The sequence below is a fragment of the Paramormyrops kingsleyae genome, chromosome 21, assembly GCF_048594095.1.
Source record: "Paramormyrops kingsleyae isolate MSU_618 chromosome 21, PKINGS_0.4, whole genome shotgun sequence".
NCBI classification, from domain to species: Eukaryota; Metazoa; Chordata; class Actinopteri; order Osteoglossiformes; family Mormyridae; genus Paramormyrops; species Paramormyrops kingsleyae.
In genome coordinates this window covers 9,114,845-9,135,664 of record NC_132817.1, presented here as the reverse complement: position 1 = coordinate 9,135,664, position 20,820 = coordinate 9,114,845, and the positions used below count along the sequence as shown (strand labels likewise).

General features: G+C 41.4%; 1 protein-coding gene across 1 annotated transcript; it reads left to right on the top strand.

Moving 5' to 3' along the window:
* Positions 1-6,887: 6,887 nt before the first annotated feature.
* On the top strand, positions 6,888-20,709 carry LOC111858469 (TLC domain-containing protein 4-B-like). Its single transcript, XM_023840274.2, has 7 exons — positions 6,888-7,187; positions 11,825-11,991; positions 13,715-13,804; positions 13,947-14,005; positions 14,211-14,305; positions 15,889-15,962; positions 16,721-20,709. The coding sequence occupies exons 1-7, from the start codon at positions 7,176-7,178 to the stop codon at positions 17,034-17,036; spliced, it is 813 nt and encodes a 270-aa protein (XP_023696042.1). The 5' UTR covers positions 6,888-7,175; the 3' UTR covers positions 17,037-20,709.
* Positions 20,710-20,820: the final 111 nt, after the last annotated feature.

The window sequence follows — 20,820 nt, the reverse complement described above, 5'->3', positions numbered from 1 at the left end:
TCAGCACATTTAATACATTCAATACATTGTATTAATTCAAGACAACTTTGTATTTTGATGCTTAAACCGTTTTGTATGTAGATGATTATATACAAAACAAGAAAATGCACACACCATGCATGCAATTGTAGGAGAAAATTATGAATCCAAGATAATGTTACCGATATAAATGGTCATTGATGGAAAAAATAGAGGAACTTCCATTATCGGTAATAATGTTGGTAAATATTGTTAATGACGATTAGACCTGCATAGTGATTGGTCTATTCCTCCGTAAAAAAAAAAACTGTTTCAGTTCTGTGTTTCTGTAACGTCGTGCTTGGATCGCATAGGTAGACAAACTTTTTCATGCAACTGTAGGATTTTCCATTAGGGGTTACAAAGCGGACGATTTAACAGCGTTAGATATTATTTTCTTCTATACTGTTTTACACGTCCGTCAGATGCTCATTTGAACGTGCAAAACGTTGGCATTTACATAGCTTTCCAGATATGTGCCGAAAAGCAGGTCGAAGACCAAAGAATGCTTACTAAAAATGAAAATATAACTTGCACAGAATGATCACTCTCTTACGTCATTTAATTTATTTTTCATACCAGCCAATAAGCTCTGAAGTAGTTCAACAAGTCCCTCTTTTGATTATTTTTATTTTTTTTACAGTGGAGTTCTATTAAATTTGCCACTGAAATGTTACGGTACAAAAATCATTGTAATCAAAACAACAATTCATTTCCAAAGCCAAGGGTCAGCATTTTTTCTCATTGGTAAAACCTTGTCAGCTGTACTCTACCGTTATCTTTGGACCGGCGCCACCCAGCAGCCCTAAACCCTACGCCTCCCTGCTGCCGATTTAATGACTTTAGGTAGGTGCCAATACAAACGGCCTCTATCGCACGCAAAGCCGCAGCGTGGTGACACATTGCCCGGCCAGCATGCGGTGCATGGTGCGCTTAAAGCGCCAATGTGTTCTTAAAAAACACCCCAATCCCTCGGTTCAATCTGTTCAGCCTGGCATGAGCTAGGCAGCCTTCATGACTCTGAATTTTAGTTTAGTTTTATTTATTTAGCACAAAGATTCTCAATCGAGTCCCCAGACAGTTCACATTTTTGCTCCCTATACCAGTTCCAGGTAGTTAGTGTTTTTGATTGGCTGGGACCTATAGGGAACAAAACTGCATCACCTGGGGGTACCTGAGGACCAGGTTGAGAGACACTGATTTAGCATGAGGATAAGCGGTTACAGAAAATGGATGGATGAAAAGTGCTGACTGACAGTAGGTGGTCCTCCCGCATATATTTCTGATAATCTGGATTATGATACTCAGTGTAGATTGGGGATTGTGGTGTAAATGGCTATAAAAGGGCAGCATTAGTCAGAGTGCCTAATTATAAAGTTTCATAGCGATTACATGGGTAATAACCTTAACAATGTATTTTCAATTCAGTAGTTGATGGAATTTTGCCCATGCTGGCTAATAGTAGCAACAGTTATTAAGTAAGTTAAATGCTCTTGTAAGTTAATATTGACTCAGTAAAATGATTGATAAGGTCATGGTATTAATTGTCATATGGAGCACGCCTGGATTTATGATGTAATTGGTTGCTCTCGGTGGCTCCGCATGAAGATTCCCCTGTTGTCTGCCTGTTTCCTGCCCTGTGAGTCAGACAATAAGGCCCCAAATAATCCTCAAACAGGAAGCCGTAAACAATGAGGGCCCGGCATCGGCGTGGACTCATCCCAACAGAGAACGCAAACAAAGCACATCGCCCAGGGCATCTTGCATTGTCAGCCTCTGTCATTAGAGCCGCCCTCTTCAGAGAACAGTACTAAAAATGCCCCTGGAGCTGCCGCTCGGCCTCAGCGGCCTGCTGGAACATCTGTAAAATATTCATGAATGATATGAGCGAGAGGGTCGCCTCCTACCTGCAGAACTGGGGCTCTGAGTCCAGCCCCCACTCTGTGTGTGTGGAATTTCCATGTTTCCTTGTGATTTTTTTTTTGAGTTTCCTCCAGGTATATGTGTGTGTGTGTGTGTGTGTGTGTGGATTATGTTTATATTACATTGTGGGGACCAAATATCCAGGTCCCCACAAAGATTTGTGAATGCAATCAAAAAACTACAAATAGCAAAAGTCTTGTGTTTTGTTTGGTTACTTATGGTTCAGGTTAGGGCTGGGTAGGGGTTAAGGTCGTCATGTTGGGATTAGAGTTTTCTCCATAGAAATTAATGGAGAGTCCCTACAAAGATTTAATCACAATGTGTGTGTGTGTGTGTGTGTGTGTTTGTGTGTGTAATGAGATGAACTAGCCTCCCGTTCAGGGTGTTCTCTGCCCTGAACTCTCTACCTCCTTGGAAAAACTCCAGACTGACCATGATCCCCATTCCAGTGCTTGAAGTGGGGAAAAAAAACAGGAGCCAGTCTAACCTTGTTATTCTGTACTGGCAGATTATGAGAGGTGTGTCTGGTCCTATGAAGAGAAAAATACTGGTGAGTATCAACCACTTCAAGTGCTATCCTGTACTAAATAAGATGTCATGGTAGATGGGTGGACAGGTGGATTCAGCTAAGAACCAAGATCTGAAACGGATATGCAGGAGGGCTAGACATGTAGGAGGAGCAAAATTTTCTTTTCCATTATGCTCGAAGGTCATGACCCATATGAAGTAAAATCACTGCTCCACCTGCTGATTCACTTCATTAATGTTCCACTATTGGATTTTCAAAGAATTTGCATTAGGAGTGTGTTTGCCCTATGTGGCGCTATGGGACGTTTAAGATTAAGATTCAGATGGACGTTATTGATCCTAGGGGGGAATTCTGGTGCATACAGCAGTGAAAATGTAGCACGCAGGCAAACATACATATAGTGTGGAACAGAGAGGGTACAAAAACAGTGCACATAGTGCAAAGAAGTAAACATGGTGCAAATAAATATAAAAACTACACAGTACACAAATAGGGGTTGGAGACAAAACGAAGGCTATTTCTGTAATGGATAGGACATTCAAGCTCATCACAGGACAAATTAGAGACACCAGTTCACCAGGCTGTGTAATTTTGGACGGTGGGAGGAAGTGTAATTTGTACAGTGTAATTTATTGTTTGTTTGTATAGTGTCATTTATTGTTGTATAGTGTCATTTATTGTTGTATAGCTTGTATAGTGTCTCTATGTACGAGAGAGTCTCAAGCTGCCGGAACAAATTCCTTGTGTGCCCCAGCACACTTGACGAATAAAGGCTGATTCTGATTCTGATTCTGGAGCTTCCAGAGGAAACCCACCAGACAGGAGGAGAAGATGGACGCTCCACCTACTCCTCAGAGCTGGGGACATGCATCAGGCTCATAGCTTTCTGAAAGGGTGTGAGGCTGAGCTGTTATCTGAGTGATCAGTCCCACCAAAAGGCATATAACTCATATAATTTGTGAGTTATAAGACACTGTCTGGATGCTTTTGTCAGCTGGTAACCTCTTGCCCTGGTATGAGAAACACCAGGGTGCCATATAGCTATGACTCAGTCTTGAACACCCCATATGTTCCATGAAAAACCTCCGACCAGGCTTTTCAGCCCAGGAGCTGCTACCCATTCCCCCAGAGGGGCTGATGTCACTCCTTGTGGCTCTGACTAAACCTGCGCTCACTGCCGTTTGCCTGATCTTTGGTGTGTCTGCTTACAGGGTAGTGGGGACCTTCCCCCAGAACTCCCAGTTATGCAGTTTAACCTCAGTCAACAATGACAATAACCCTGACACCTAGCCCAAATCCTGCCTTTCTCTTAAAATGTTCTGTATTGTTTATATAATGAATACATTGCAGATGATACAGTACAAGCCTTAGACAAAACCATCTATCATTTGCCAACTTAAATCCGCATAAATGCCAAAATAACAAAAAGCTAGGCGCATTCTTAGTTTCTCTTGGTTGCTTTGGACAATTTCTTTAAACAGTCCTGACGTTCTCTCAACTGCTTATGCATTTCTCAAAACAGTTTTCAAATGGCTGAAATTCTCCCTTGTAATACATTGAGGAAAAAATCTTCTTACGTGTCTCAACCCCCCCCCCCCCTCTACAAGTATCTGTTGCGGTGTCATCACAGGCAGCATCTATTGCAGCGAGTAAAGAACTGTTTTCTACATACTTCACCACTGAAAGGTCCTTTCTGACAGCCGAATTAACATTTTTGCATGTGATGACTTACACCATGCATACGTTTAAATGTTTTGCAGGGTAGAAGCAAACAAATCCTAGTCCAAGAAATCGCTGGATGGTGCCTGTCGAATAGATGGCGGTGGGCACCTTCTTCGCGCATCCACCCTACAATAATATTACTTTTTATTTTAGGACATAGCAGTATAAGCATTCGTCCTTATCGTTATTATCCTATAAAAGTACAAAGATTACTGTCATTATTTCTAAAGGCTTCGACTGGTTTACATTGAGCAAAAAATGTATGCAATAAAGCATACATTTTAATGAGATTTGGCTGACACGAAAATATGAAAGAAGGCAATTACTTAAGAATTTTTCTTTCCATTGTAGCTCGAGGATATTTCGGAGTAAAACGGTCTGGAAACGGTTATATTATATAACAGACTAGACTACTGAATTTAGTCAGACCCTTATAAAATACCGATTATTAGCTACGGGGAACTTTTGAACTTGTTCTGTGACGAGCCGTCCCGGATTGTGCTGACACGGCCGGGGGAGGTGGGCGGAGGGACTCGCTCTGTGATCTCACCCATATGCCCTTTTAAGGCAGCGTCAGTCTGGGAATGCGGAGATCACCGTCTCCCCTCCAGCTCCCCCTCATCTCCCCCTCCGCTTCGGAATGCTGGCCTCTTTACGACGATCACAATTTCGATAAAAATAAATAATAATAAAACCATGCAAATTCATTCTGCACACGCAGACATTTATAACGGAGTGAACCTCTGTTAAACATGAGAAAGACAGCAGGCAGGATAAAAATACATGAATATACGCATTTTAGGAGGACAACACTGAATTCGTCCTATTTTGGTACACTTTTGTGTGAATGAATTCTTCTCCTGTTTACTACAAAACTGAAAGTTGAAATTTTATTGAAAACACACACACACACACACACACACACACACACACATACCTGCAGGAATGTAATGTATATTATAACCACCACCACCCTCCCCCCCCCCCCCCCCCCCCCCCCACACACACAGAAGCTGTCGGTAATCCTTCTTACAATCGTTGATCCAGTATAGGATGGCAAGAACCTGGAGCGCATCCCAAGCAGGCACAATATGGCCATCTTAGAGACTCAGGTTCACCTAAATGCATCTCTCTCAGCTGTGTAAGGAAGCTAATTGAACTCAGAGGAAAGGCCTGGAACACGGGGGGAACTCAGCCCGACTGCAGGGCAAGATTTAAACGCCTGAATGTTTTCGGCATAGCAAGATGTTTATTCAAATATAGATATAAAAGCCGTTAGGGAAACTCTCTGACGAATAATCAACATGGGCTGTATGTCACAAAGGAAAAGACTTTAAGGGAAAATGTATGTCTGCTTCCTGTATGATCAGACCTTGATATGAATTTTTGCACAGTCCGAAGACCTTTCTGGTCCCGTCAGTCGTGCAATCCAAGTGAAGCCATCACTGCTTCTTGCGTGTTCTCTCCCTGCTTTCTGAAGATACTGTCTGAGAAGGTGCGGAAGCCCGATTCTCCTGAATCTCCTCATGATGGAGAACCAAAGGCTCACTGTACCCTGGGGGTGGGGTCAGACCCCTCCTCGAACTCTTGTGAACGAAGCCTTTCACAAATTCCCCTGCTGTTATTACTCATGAATGAGACCCTCTGTGCCTCTACTTCACGTCCCCAGGCCCTGCTTCCATTCCTGATACTGCCCCCTACCTGCAATGTAACGTTCACACTAAAATGTGGTTGGACGATGGATCGACAACAGCATTAAACCTTTAAACAGTAAATTATGAAAAAAAAAATGTAAACACATATGCCAAACAAAATTAAGAATTTAAAGTGCTTCATTAACACAATTTAGTGAAATGTAGATGGAAAATTAATTCTGCAGGCAGCATGCAGGATGTGACAACACAGGAAAAACAAACAGATTTACAGCTTTTTTTGTCTCTTTAATTTGAGTCATTCTATACTAACCGAATCATTTCTAAATTGGAAACTGAAAAGAACTTTTAGGACTGACCATTAATTACATCTTGATTAAGGATATCTACAATCAAGCTACTTAATCGCCGGCACGTAATGATAGAGCGTTTATGTTACAGAAGTCGCCCTTAACATGTTCAACATTGTTGGACTAATTGTGCCATCCGTTTAGAAATTGCAAAAAGAAGGCCAATACCTCCCCCTGCTGTTATAAACTGGTCTAACAGTTTATCAATCTATACACGTAGAATTTGTTCATGAAAGGGACACATTAGGACCATCCATAAAAGGCACTGTAAAAAAAGAACATTCAGGAACAATACACATAGCACAAGTAAGAGTTTTAGATCAGATTTTTTTTTTTACAATATACTATTGTATTCTATAATTGTGATTTCTGCCTAAAGCGCATATTTTACATGCAGTTAAAATGACCTAATGAAAATGATGTTGGTTTTGTAGTGTTGATGTGATTAGGAAAAAAATACCCAACATAATTAGTCAAATGTCGCTGATTTTGCAGTTGACGAATTATAAATGTTACCGAGACAGGAACATTTGGCACTTTAGTTTTTCTCTTTAGGTAAAAGGTTACCACATTCTCGTCCGTGTGAGTGCGCGCGCGCGTGCTTGTGTGCATGTGCACGCGTGTGCATATGAGTGTGTGAATATAGCCCTTTAAGAAGGCTGCTGTAACCTGATCTCCGCAGAAGCAGCGTCTTACGCCTTAGTAACCTCCCCCATCACTACCACAACCCAGCCCAGGGCGGAACGCATCTCTCAACTTAAACATGTCAGCCTGCATATTCAACTCAGTTCCGCAGACGCATTTTTACAGGGTTATTCACAATGCAAATGTCATTCAGAGATAACAGCCCGGCGCACGGAGAATAATTTACTTCTTTGCGCCTGGACTAAAATTTATGAACGTGGATTTGAACGGGAAAGTTACGAATAGCAATCGGATGGTTCCTGGTACATATATTGACTACAGTTTTATTCTCTAATAATGAGAGACAAGGTAAGCTGTGACGGGATATGCAATGTGTTTGAATATACCTTTCTTGATAGATTATTGTTTACGTAAGCGTATGTGTGGCTAGTGAAGTGGCTTTACACAGGACTTGCCTTTAAGATGTTAAAGTGTAAATTAACTTACGGCTCCGCTAGTTTCACGGTTAACGTCCACATTTTTTTTTTACCAATCAGTCAGGAAACAGCTCGCTTTCATTTTTGCCGTAAAAGGAAAGTAAATATACTGTACCTTCATAACCACCTATACATTACAAAACTCGTGCGTTTCAAAAAATCATAAAATCTAATTGGGTACCACCACCTCATAATTATTTAACCCTTGTATAAAGTAAAAATAGGAAAATGTTGATAATTTAGTTATCTCGCTCGCTTGCTTTGAATAAGCACGTTATCCCTCTTGCGAAACTTTCTATTACGTTTCATCTTATCTCTATTAAAGGTTAACAGCGGAACTGGCCTTGCTTAATCGTATTGGTCTGCCCAGTAGCTGAGGAATTAGTTAAATGGGCATAATCTCAAGTGCAAAATGTATTTTACAAGCATAAATACGCTGAGTGAGAATATATAAGAAAATTTCATATAAGGAAGCTAGTTTTAGATTACGCTTGTAACGTGCACCTATGGGCAGATATTTCTGTGTTGAAGTGGTGAAGATATTTCTTGAAGTCATTACATGTTTCTATAAAACAGTCAAAGGTTTGGACACACCTACTCAAAATAGCTTGTTTTTCCCAAGATAATGACCTCATGTGCACCTCCAGGTTAAGTAGTAAGTATGACCTTGTGAACAAGAAAAGAGATGGAGGGCTGAGACATATGACCTGCAGCCCCCCTGCAATCCCCTGACCTGAACCGTATGGAGCTGAATTGGGTTGAGTTAGACCGAAGAGTAAGAGCAAGGTAGCCAACTCATGTCCAGAATGTGTGGAAACTTCTTCAGGAAAGTAGGAGGTGCATTACAGGTGGCTACATCTGGAAGCTGGTTGAAAGAACGGCAAGAATCTGCATGGGGCTATTTTGAAGAGTCAAAAATTACAGAAAATTTTGTTGAACACTCCTCTTGGTTCTTGCGATATTCGATACCTATTACTTCATTGTCCTGAGGTCATTTACTAGAGTGAATAACAGCTAAAATAGTAGTTGCATTAAAACTAGGTGGGTCCAGACTTTTGATTGGCGCTATGGTATTTATTTTGATTCTCAATCTATTTCCATATGATGAAAAACATACATTTGATTCATATAAATTAAAGACGTGGCTTCAATAGATTGTAATTGTTAGGCAGTGAGCCATATTGTGAGAGATTGGGACATGTAATAGATTGCACAGAATACATGATAATTGGTGAGAAAGGTTTACACGGAACTGCATGCTGTAGCCCCCTTAAGCACTGTCAGCTACAATGGGCCACTTAATCGGTTGTGTGCTCCCTGGCTGTTTTAGAAGACGTACCCAAGCTGCATGGCTGCCAGTTTGTGGCACGTTTGGCTGATCGCATGGGGTTCAGTGTCATAAAATAAACTGCCCACCTGCCCTTGGCTGAAGCAACTGTACCACTCAGAAGTTCAACTGACAACTGTGTGCATTCACATAAAAAGCTAATTTTCTTTTAAAAATAAGCATCTTAGTATATAGTATGATGCTAAACTTGCTTATAGCAAGTTAAGTTATTGGTGTTTCTAAATGGCCCGAGGTCCTCCACTTTTCAGGGGCCCTAGACAAAACCTTACATGGGAGGCCCCCATACCAAGAAAATTGACCATTTTACTTAGTCCACAAAGCAGTATGCAAATTTGAAGACCCCAGTCAACTGCCTGTCCTGCCTAAAGCTAGAGTCGGCAATGGAATAACAGGCAAAATGTAATTTAATAATGCTGAGCTTTGGTGCTGAATAATTTGACCTTGCAGATTTACCTGTCTGCTTTGCCCTCCGCTTCTCCCAGACTATGCATTCGTGCATTGATTGAATCGAAGCTGAAAAACCGGTTCAGCGGATCATGATTTTGAGATCCAGATGATTGTCCCACAATTGCGACTCAGTTCGTTGATGCTAAGATGACGAATGGGATTGGTTGGTTTAATGCCAAAGTGGCTGTTATATAGCTACCATGGACTGGAGGAAAAAAGCAGTCAAGACCATAGCTAGGGTTACTCAAAGGGATTACTCAAAGGATTACTCAAAGGGGTTACTCAAAGGGATTACTCAAAGGGGTTACTCAAAGGATTACTCAAAGGGGTTACTCAAAGGGGTTACTCAAAGGGATTACTCAAATGAACCCAACAAAAGAAGAGCTAAGAAGTCAGAAGTAAACGAGCCAGGAGGTGGCAAACCCAAGGGCTATTGAAGGCTTCCTCTTCACAGAAATCTGTTCAAGCCTCAGCAGTACAGTAATGCACTCGGGGGGGGGGATAGATCACTCCCTAGTGGGGGAGTAGATCACTCCCTGGTGGAGATAACTGTTACTGGATTGATTGATGATGCCTCCCTCGCTGCTGTACAATACATTTACATTTAATTTATTTACAGTAGCATGACGTTTCCCAACCTGGCCCTAGGTCCCGCGGGGAGGGAGCAAACATGCGGAGTGTCTGGTAGCCCCCAAAGACCAATTTAGGAAACAGTGATTTAGCACTTTTATCCAACGCATGCAGTTAGGAAAGCAGGATCAAATATTCACTGGAGCTGTTATGGGTTAAAGGCTTTGTTCAGTGAAATCACTCTATTGATCATGGGATTTGAACTATCAACCTTCTGATTATGGGTACATAACTGCAGGGCTACACACTGCGGTTGGTAGCGGGTTGTTGTTGCCCACATGGTGAGGTCACGACACCGAGGGGCTGGCATCCGTCATTGAGCTGATGCCAGGCTCACCAGTTTTCAGATTTGACTGGGAGGAGGAGGGCAGGACCAGTGATGGATTTGCAGTCATTCTTAAGGCTGGATCACACTTCTCCGCACACGCATAACACTTGCACATCCACACTGCGTATACGGACACGGAAATGTTCACACTTCTCTAGTCAAGCCGTGCACTTTGCACAAGCGCACAGCGGAATAACACTCCGTTCCAACATGTGATTCCAATATGGATATCGAAGAGGAAAAGCTCGTTCACGTACAGTGTGTCCAGAGCTGTGCATACACTGTCCATGTGGACACAAATTTGGAGCACGAGAACGTAAAAAGACTTCATAAAAGTCCACGAGGATACGTCCGCGTGAACGCGTGCAGAGAAGTGTGAACCAGCCTTCAGTCTCCCTGTGAATGCTGAACGGGCTGAGTTTCCCGCCGTAATCAAAAGCTGCCAGCACTGACTGAGGTAGTTAAGGTCGAAGGGCTCAGTTTTGGGATGGGTTGTTTAGTTTTAAGTTTCAGGTTTTTGTTAAACAATATGCCAAATAAGATTAGGTATTACCTTTACTAAAATGTCTCGAAAGTAATATGCCTAGTAAATGTTTAGATGAATGGCAGTTTAAGAACATTTACTTTGTCTCCAGCTTAAATGCACAATCCTTGGCATGAACAAAGGATTTCATTGACTCAGACATCTCTTCTTAGAAAGTCAGATCCAGTCATTGTCTGGCTTTTTGTGAGAATGCCAGATATCACTGCAATACTCAGCATTACTGTCATAATCATTAACTCACAGCTAGGGTTTGTTTTTCAGGTCGTTTTTTTTGTTTTTAACCCCCATTAGGTGATTTATGAAAGAAACTGCAACACCTCACTGTAAAGAGTGATCGAATCTATGAAGAAATAGTGTCTAAACCAGCCCAAAGCACTGCACGCACGATGTATGACACGATAGTGCTCCTCTTCGCTTTTTGATCAATTCTAGAACCCTGGAACTCCATAACGATGAAGGAACACTTTGATTGTGGCCAGCAATGCACGTGATTTGCCATAGTATTATCTATGAAATATTCCCCTAATATTACTTTTAAAATATTACTATATTTTATTCCTAAAACACCAATGTCTCAAAGGGCATTAATGATATTTTTGAAATTTTGGGTTTAGCCAAAAATTGGAGGTAAATATGAGTTGTATAGAGCCCCACTCTGTAAGTTGTATAACATTACTGGGTATGTTGGTTATTTGTCTAATTTTAGCTTGCACTACATGACCTCTTGTTGTATGGATGTATAATATATAGCCTCCCATATGGCGCTGTCCGTCTGTAAAATTAGTCTCCAGATAACCGGTATCGTGTAACTGATGCTGTATTTCAGTTGAAGTCTAAGTTTTACTGTATATATTCCATTCATCATGTGTGTATCTGTTTAAAGACAAATGTGTAATACATGTCAATCCCAGAATGCATAACACGACTGTTAATTCTCAAGGTTAAGGTCAAATGGTAAACACAGAGGTAACTTTTCTGTGGGCTGTTTCCGTACTCAGACCCGCCCAGCTTGCTTGTCAGGGGAGGGTATTCTCCATTCCTCTCTCTCCCAGTCTCTCCCAGTCGCTTTTTGTGTGTAAGTCCAGATTAGTAGGAAGAATCCAATTTGTGGCTCTTCCCAGGAGCACAATTGAAGTTTGTTAAAACTTCCTCTTGTGTCCATTGTGATTCTTACGGTTTTTGTACGTTTCTTTTCAATGCCCCTCTTTTCAGCATTGGCTGCTCATGGATACCTTCTGCCCGCTGGTAACGGGCATCTCGATGACCAGCTTCCTCGCCTTTCAGTGCCTGTTTTACAGCGTCAGCCCCTGGCTCTCCGCTCGCATCAGCGCAGGCTTCCCGATGCTCAACGGCAAGCAGAAGATCGAGTGGAACTCCAGGTAAACAACCATCTGTCTGTCTTATCGTGGTGGGAGCCTGTTGTTTGTGATGGGCGTCCCTGCAGGATCTACTTCAGAATGCGATGGCGAGAGGTTCTGTTTGACGTGGGCATGAGACATGGAACAATATTTGGTTGAAAAGCAAAACTGAAATGAAAAAGCGTAACTCTGACAGTCAGGGAAATAAACATGGATGGTAAGTGCTAGGGTTAGGGTTAGGTTAGGGTTCGGGTTAGGTTAGGGTTAGGGCGATGGATTCTCTGCTGCTGGGACACAAGGGCTGATTGGGTGTTCAGGAAGCTGATGATAGAGAGCACAACACCTTTTATACCGTGGAGGACTGGTTGCAGGTAGAAAGAGTTTGTCACCTGACTTGGTCCTATCGAGGAGGTCCGTGCCTTCTCCCATCTGAGTGATGGACGTAAGGAAGTGGAACAGTTTACGCAGTTGGCTGAGGTCTTCAGGGTGGAAAAACCAGTGACACAGCAGTGCTCTGAGACCTCTCCGGGGACCTAAAATGGATGTAAAGGCCATTTTGCATCGTAACTGGTTCAATGGCGTAAATAACTCCAGTGTGGAAACACCTGTTTCTGTCATGATCTTTCCTGTTGACTGCTGTGGGATCGAATGCTGCAGGACAATGTTAAGTGTGGATGTGCTGTAGAGCCATTCGAGATTCTCTGTGAATGATTTCCATTTGAATCATGACCTGTTGTTGATTAAACCCTTTATCATTCTAAATGCATCAACACAATTCACAAGCCCAAGACTAACATTCAAATAGTAAACAGATTGACTTTTCAAGTATTCAACATTATATTTAAAATTCAGTGGTGGGAAAATTGTAAAGAAAACAGTTGAGTTAGGTGAGCAAACTGCCTGTTTATAACTGCAGAAATTTTAAGTTTAACCCATTTGATAGTTTATCAAAATTTGAGACTTTAGCTAATGGTTTTAGACTGTGTGATCAGGCATTTAGTAGGGATGTATAAGGCCGCTTTAACTGTAAACTCTGGTATTTTTCATGGTCAAACCAGCCAGGTCCCTCTTCTTTCCCCTTCACCTCAGTGAAAGGGCTGCATTTAAGGTTAGTAGTAGGGATTATCTGGAGTTTGTTTAGGTTATGCACAGGATCAATGAAACCTTTCATCGCATGGAATAAAGAACAGCTTGTGAACAGAGAGGTTAGTATTTCAGACCGTTTCATGCAAATAGTCACAACACACATAAAGCTGCTGGTCGAGGTGTTCACACCTGCAGGCTGTGCTTGGGAGGGGGATATGGGGGGAGAGACTGACTAGGGAAACAAGACGCATGATATCTGAGTTTAGCTTATATCACCTTACTGGCCTCAGTGATTCGCCTGCTTATTTAAAAGGGATGTACTTACTAATTTCTTAGCAAAGTAAATGTGCACTGTTAGATTTCATCAGACACTGCGTTTCCTGTTAGATTACATGCAAAACGACATTTTTTTCCAGAAGCGTGGAGCATGCCACCCATCTGGTTGGGATATTTGGGTTCATTTTTCTTTATTAGCCGCTTTGATAAGCAGATGTGTGATGTCACGTGTGGCTTTTTGCTCCAAAGGTGCATAGTAAACCAGATTAGACTCATAAAATCATGCTACTGTGACTTAAATGGCTCATCGTTTCTTGGAGGAGGCTTTGTTTAGCGTGAGTTTGAGTTTAGCATGCGTCTGTCTTTTTTTGTGCTGTTCTAGGACAGTGTCCACGCTACATGCCGTCGTGGTGGGGCTCTTCTGTCTTTACATCCTGTTTTTCGATGACGCCGTTAATGAAGACCCTATCTGGTAAGCCTTCTGCCCAGTGTACGCTGTAACAGCGATTTCACTGTAGTGTTTTGGCATATAGCAATGAAATACAAATCCCAGAATTCCTTTGTGTCTTTTTTTTTTTTTGCTTTGCTCCCTCCCTCTTATTGACTGACAACAGGGGTGATCCCGCCCTGGTGAAAATCAGTGTGGGTATAACTACAGGGTACCTCATTTCAGGTGAGAAGTCAATGGCTCTGCGTTCTTGGCGTAATTTTCAAATTATCTTTATCTTTTACAGTTGGCTGGACACCACCAGTGCTCTCTGATAGCTGTATTACCTAACCGTGAAATCTGTACCCTTCTAAGACAATTAGGGATAATAAAACCGACTTTAGTTGGCTTTAATTGGTTAATTGCCCATTGATGCTTTTTTTTGTTGCAGATCTGCTTCTCATACTTTGCTATTGGACTGCTATAGGGGAGATGTCTTATGTAGTTCATCATCTGGCCTCGTTGTATGCTTGCTACTATGTACTGGTGAGTTCCATATTGTCCAATAGCAGGGTGTGCAGGCAAGACAGGAAGATGGCAATGGGAGGGGGGGAGGGTCATGTGGGGCTTTGCACTGACTGGTGAGGTGAGGATCAGAACCAGGAGGAACCAGGCCTCCAGCCTGGCCCGAGATTTGGGAGGGTTATTCACTGGGCTGACACTCACTAATCCTATGATTTATTATGTGTTATGTGTCCCCTTGAAATGTCAGTCAATCATGTGACTCATCTGTCGCTGAAAAAAATATCATATTCAACACAATAGTCATGTAATAATAGGTTATTAAGAATTTTGCAAGTCTTTCAAGGTGCCTGACATCCATCTTGATGGATCACCTTGAATAGAGTGAACGGAGAACACAGAAGTATTATTTCAGAAAATGTCATTTTTCGGTTGGTGGTTCCAAGAGACAAATCATCTGAAGTTAGAATCTAAAAGATGGTTTTATCAATTCCTTACAACTCTGTACTGGATAAGAGGTTAGAAAAGTGTGAGGCAACCATGATCCAAGAGTACAAGTATCCATCTGGTTCTTTATCGAACCTGATGAGTTCCTATCTGCCTGAGATCAGGTGTGGTTCCAGTCCAGAAAGGATGGAAAACCTGCTGGACACCAGCACTCCAGGATCAGGGTTGCCTACCCCTGGATTAGAAGATGGGTGGATGGTATTATTAGATTGAGATTAAGCATCTTGGAAAAGTGTCCCTTAAATGTTATGGGCCTGGCCTAGATTTTCCTTTCCATCTGTATCTCTTGGTTCGCTGAGGGATTAAAAGAAGAACACAACAGGTTCGGTTTGGGAAGTGAGCAGTTCAGTTGGGATGTTAAGCAAGATCCAGGGGAGGCTGTTAAGGATCAGACCTGGGGATATCTGACCATGAAAAACCTCCTGTCTTCTCTGCGGCTAGTGCTGTTGAGTACAGAGGGCAGATCCAATGCCCAATAACAGTATGAACTTACCAGTATTTTGGGGTGCCAGCATACAATGCTGGGAAAATGTTAAAGTGCCCAGAGAGTGTTGTCTGTGTCCCAAACCCAGTAAGGACACATCTGTTTAATTCCCCTTAGAGAATTACAGGTAAATTGAATGTTGCTGCAAACTCTACCATGATGCTGATTTCTCAGTCAAACACGACAGATAATCTTGATTTTTTTGCTCTGGATTCTTCCTTCCATTGACCTGCACGTTTGTCACGTCCTTTGTGCTGCACACTGACTGAGATTAAGTATCTTTTGAATTGGCATCGGCAACAATCGGTAGTGTTCTAAATGTTATAGTCCGAGGGCCTGCGGGTGTTTTACTTTCACTAGCATTTAGTTCCTTCTCTATTTTAGTTTAAATTAACATTGCTTTCTATTCATATGATATCTGAAAGCAAACAAAGGTGGAGAATGTGTGAAAGATATGAATGCTCCTTTGGGATTGATGCTGCCTCGCTAATGCTAATCTTAGCACTGACTTGATATGGTCAGCACTCTTAATCCAGTGATGCCTTTTAACCAAAGTCTTCTTTCACCCCCAGTGTTGGCTTGGGGGTCCCAGTTGACCGTTGCCTTGTTTTTTCAGGGTCAGGGTGTGTTACCCTACTTTGCTAACTTCCGTCTGATCGCGGAGATTTCCACTCCCTGTGTGAATCAGCGGTAGGTATGTCCAGCCAAGAGCACAAGCATGACTGAGGAAGCAGCAACCCTGTGCTCTTTAGGAGAACAGCAGTCATTGTTTATGACTTTAAGGATTTAAGCTCTAGATGAGCTACGGCTTTTCAGTTCAGGAGAACTGAAACCAAAAAATGTTGAATTGATGTTAGTAGTCACTCGCTTCCAAAACTCATTACACACATTGTGAATGAACTTGCTGATTGTTTCTGGAAACAGGCTCCATTTATGATGACACTTGAGCTGAATGTTGTTCTGATTTATTTTGAAAGTCTATGGTGATTTTTGTCCCCCGATATAAAGAGGGCTCTGTAACACAGAGGTGTCGTGATAAATAAGATTTGGCCACCCCCTGGTTTCTAACCCACGGGTTAGCATTACTTTTTGGTCCTTAATACTTATACTGACCTTTATAATGCATTATGAAGGTATCTATAGTGCATTATAGATGAGGGCTTCATTGGTGCTTAAGAAGTATTAGAATCAACATTATAATGCCTTATGACTATCCACAGAAGATGCTGTAATGCTTTATTAAAATAACAATTATACAGGTAACTATAATGCATTATAGATGACATCTTTGAGTAAAGTGTTACCAAGTGTTGTTGTCTTTTAGACTGAGAGATAAACAGTGTTCCTGCGAGAGCTTTAACGTGATTGGTGTACCCCTCCCTTGCCGTGATTGGTCATTCTGATTCCATCCCTTTCAGTTGCTTATGCTGCCCTCTTGTGTCTTACAGCTGGTTCTTTGAAGTGTTAGGGTACCCCAAGTCCTCCAAGCCCAACATAGCCAACGGCGTCTTGATGGCGGTGACATTCTTCTTGGTGCGAATCGCCGTCATTCCCATCTACTACGGCAAGATGTACTCCGTCTATGGCTTGGAGTCTATGGCTCGGATGCCCTGGGGCGGCCGTGTTGCCTGGATCTTCTCAAGCATCTGCCTGGACATCATGAACATCGTGTGGATGCATAAGATCGCCCGGGGCTGCTATAAGGTCTTGCTCTCCAGCCAGCGGAAAAAAACAGAGTTGCAAGAAAACGGGAAGCCAGATTAAATACAAAGGATGACTATACTTCTGTCCCGGGCGAGAGTTGAAAGATAAACTCAGTCAAACTAACTACTTGAAGACTAAAGGGCCACACCTTAATGATGGTAATGCACAAAGTAACCATAGAAACAAGTCCTAGATGGGGAAGGATGCTGTATTCCGAAGGAGAAGTGACGTTTTTTTATCCTCAACCAAACTTATGCAAAATCACCCTCTTTCAAAGTAGTTTGTAGGCCATTACTTTATTTTATTTTATTGGCTTTTATTTTGAAAAGAAGTGGAGCTAACATGCACACCTGACAATATCCATCCTTAGGTATAGGTGTACCAAGTGTCATACGCTACACCGGAGTGTCCAGTGTGATTAAGTAACTGGGGAAAAACTGAACAAGGAGCAGAAGATTTTTAATTTTTTTTTATTCTTCATGTCCATTACTTGAGTCACTGTGACTGGGAGACAGCATGGTTCTTGTATAAGTCCCTGTCATTTTTATGTTATTGTTTTTTTGTTAGACACGAGGAACGGTTTGTGTATAATTTATGTTGGGAATATTTTTTTTTTTTTCATCCGAGGATTAAGTATTTTTGCTATCAAAGGCATAAAAAATGCACTTACATTTAGGATATGATATTGCACATGTCAAACTGTATATTGTCGGTACTGTAATCTGTTTGTACCCTGCCAGAGGTATGTAACAATGCATTAATAACGCATTACACACATTTTGTAATGACACCGCATTATGTGATAACAGAATGTTACAAATTTATAGACATTATAATTTTATATTGCAACATTACCTTATTGTTATTATTATCATTGTTATTTTCATTATCATTTAATTAGTTGCATTCTGTTTAATTATTACATAATGTTGCATTATTACATAATGTGTTGTTACAAGGTACTGGTATGGAGTAGGTTGGTGGAATTACGAATATATTTCTGACCTATAATATGCACTTACAGTAGTTACATATTTGATTTCAAAGCTATTGATTGGTTTGTAAGTTTAGAACAGACGTTGCTAAAATCTGTTTTCAAGTGACTAGGGATTTACTTACCAAATTCATAAATTCATAAAGTTGATCTCAGTATTTACATTATTTTGTTTTTAACACACCTGAGCCAAATGCTCAGTTTGGCTGTTGTTTTACATGTTGATGAGAGGAAGCGTAAAATTTTTTTGGCTTAGGTCAGTGTCTCCCAACCCGGTCCTTGGGGACGCAGAGGCAGTCCATATTTTTCTCCCTCTCAGCTTGGTGACATAGAGGCCTCACTGTCGTGACCTCACCATGTGGGTGGCGCCAAACTGCTACCAGAGGGAGTGTGTAGCTCTGCAGGTATGTACCTGTGGTCAGAAGGTTTCAAATTCCAAGATAACAGAGTGATTTCACCGTAGGGCTCTTGAGAAATGTCCTTAACCCGCAAGGGATTCTCTGACCCTACTTTCCTAATGGTATGTTGCTTTGGATAAAAGCGTTGCTAAATCAGTCTTTCCCAACCCGGTCCCCAGGGACCCCCAGACAGTCTATATTTTTGCTCCCTCCCTGGTTCTTGCCAGACAGTCTACATTTTGCTCCCTCCCTGGTTCTTGCCAGACAGTCTACTTTTTGCTTCCTCCCTAGTCCCTGCCAGACAGTCTACATTTTGCTCCCTCCCTGGTCCCTGCCAGACAGTCTACATTTTGCTCCCTCCCTGGTTCTTGCCAGACAGTCTACATTTTGCTTCTTCCCTAGTCCCTGCCAGACAGTCTACATTTTGCTCCTTCCCTGGTCCCTGCCAGACAGTCTACATTTTGCTCCCTCCCTGGTTCTTGCCAGACAGTCTACATTTTGCTCCCTCCCTGGTTCTTGCCAGTCTACATTTTGCTCCCTCCCTAGTCCCTGCCAGACAGTCCTCATTTTATTGTCAGTGACCATTGATGATGTACTGTACATACAATGCTAACGCTCTTGCCTTATTTCTGCATTGAGTTGTACAAGAACAATGCTGTACCCAGATCTGCATTCTGTACAGCTCGTTCCCTGGTGTGAAAAGAAATACAGAGTTTCAGGAGAGATTAACAGGCGGTATTACATAAAAATGGTCGAAATAGGGGGATAACTGCAAAAGATAACCCCTGGTGAGACACCCCAAAGCGTGACAGACAGCAAAAGTTGTAAAGGGGGAACTGCAGAGAGAGTATGACAAGAAGAAGGGGCGTGCAGTGGCATCCAGTGACACGCAGAGTACTCGTGCGACATTATTGAGGTATCACAAAGCGTGAAAAGGGAAGAATACATATGCGAGCGCTGTGTAGATGTGATTACTTCATATCGCTGAAGGTTTCCATAGGAACAAAGACCCCATTAGAGTGACCTGTTGGGGTTGCATTGTAATGAATTCTATTGTGTTCCATGAATAACATATACTTAAAACCTTTCTTTATTTGTGAATGGATTCAGTCCGCAAGAACAAATGCGAAAATTGCAGTGATATAAGTCACACAAGTTGCCTTTCTTGACAGGACACTTTAAGTTGTTTAAGGGTAAAGTGTGTCATTACACCACAATTCCAGGGGAAAAAAATGCTGAGAAACTGTATTGTGTAAATATGAACGTTTCCTTTGTTTGTGCTAAGTTTGTTAGGTAGCTGGACATTACTAGCTGTTCCGTGCAACACAAGGAATAACACTCCATCTGAATGTTGCTGTTATTGACAATGTTGCACTTCTGAAGAATATAACTGTGTCACTGGCAAAAGTATAAGGATGAGGACAAAGATCAGTGGAGTTTTGTATAATATAGGCCTACTGATAATGTCACATTAAAAACCAGAATGTCACATTTTACAACAGAACAGAGCCAGAGATTTGCCTTGTTGTCCCCCCAAAGGGATTAACATGCGATATGTAGGTGTATCAGGTTGGATTTCTCTCTGGATTTATACCTTGTAAACAATCATACATGCTGCTAGCTGAGTAATACCCAACCCCACCTTTTTCATGCAAGTGCTTCAGAACAGCCAAATGTTGGAAACTTTAGTAATCTTAGTCTGAAATTTACAAAGAGGAAATTAATTGTACCTTTTTACCTAGGGATTAGGAACTTTTTTTGACATTGTTTCTTTTATTACTCGAAATACAGTTATAAGCAGTGCCTTTTATTTTTTTCTATTAACATTATGTATTTTTTTCCTATTTGTCTCTGACTAAACTGACAAGTAGCAATGAGACTCATTCCTTTGAAATCAGGAAGTACTGGATTAACAGGTTGGCGCCAGGTTTGTGTAGCCAAAAACATAAAATCGACCACTGACAAGAGTATTTAATTGGGGTAAATATTTTTTAAATCCCTGTGACACTCCTAATGATTCATGCATGCACACCTGATGTTTTTCTGTTCCATGTATTGTTCTTATGTCATTAATCACCAGAGAAGTTTTAATTCAAGGATAAAAATTCATGTTGCATTGTCGTTTCAAGGTCAGTAGTCCTGCATGGTATTTATGGGTCAAAATATACCATGGTTATATTTACAAGAAAGAAATGTTTTCTGCAAAAAATCAGCTTTGTTTACTTAATTCTCTTTAAATTCTTAATCAAAATCTCATAAATTTAAAATCTGACAGTTTTTCCTGCCTAAGGCGATTTGACCATAAAATGAAAATGCCAATAAAAGATGGACCTAATTTTTATGCTGTTTTTTATATTGTCTTTAATGAAAAATATAAAGCTAAGATAAAACCGCACTAGGATTAAGCAGCAGGTATATATACACTAGGTGTACAATGTAGAGGATTTTGAAT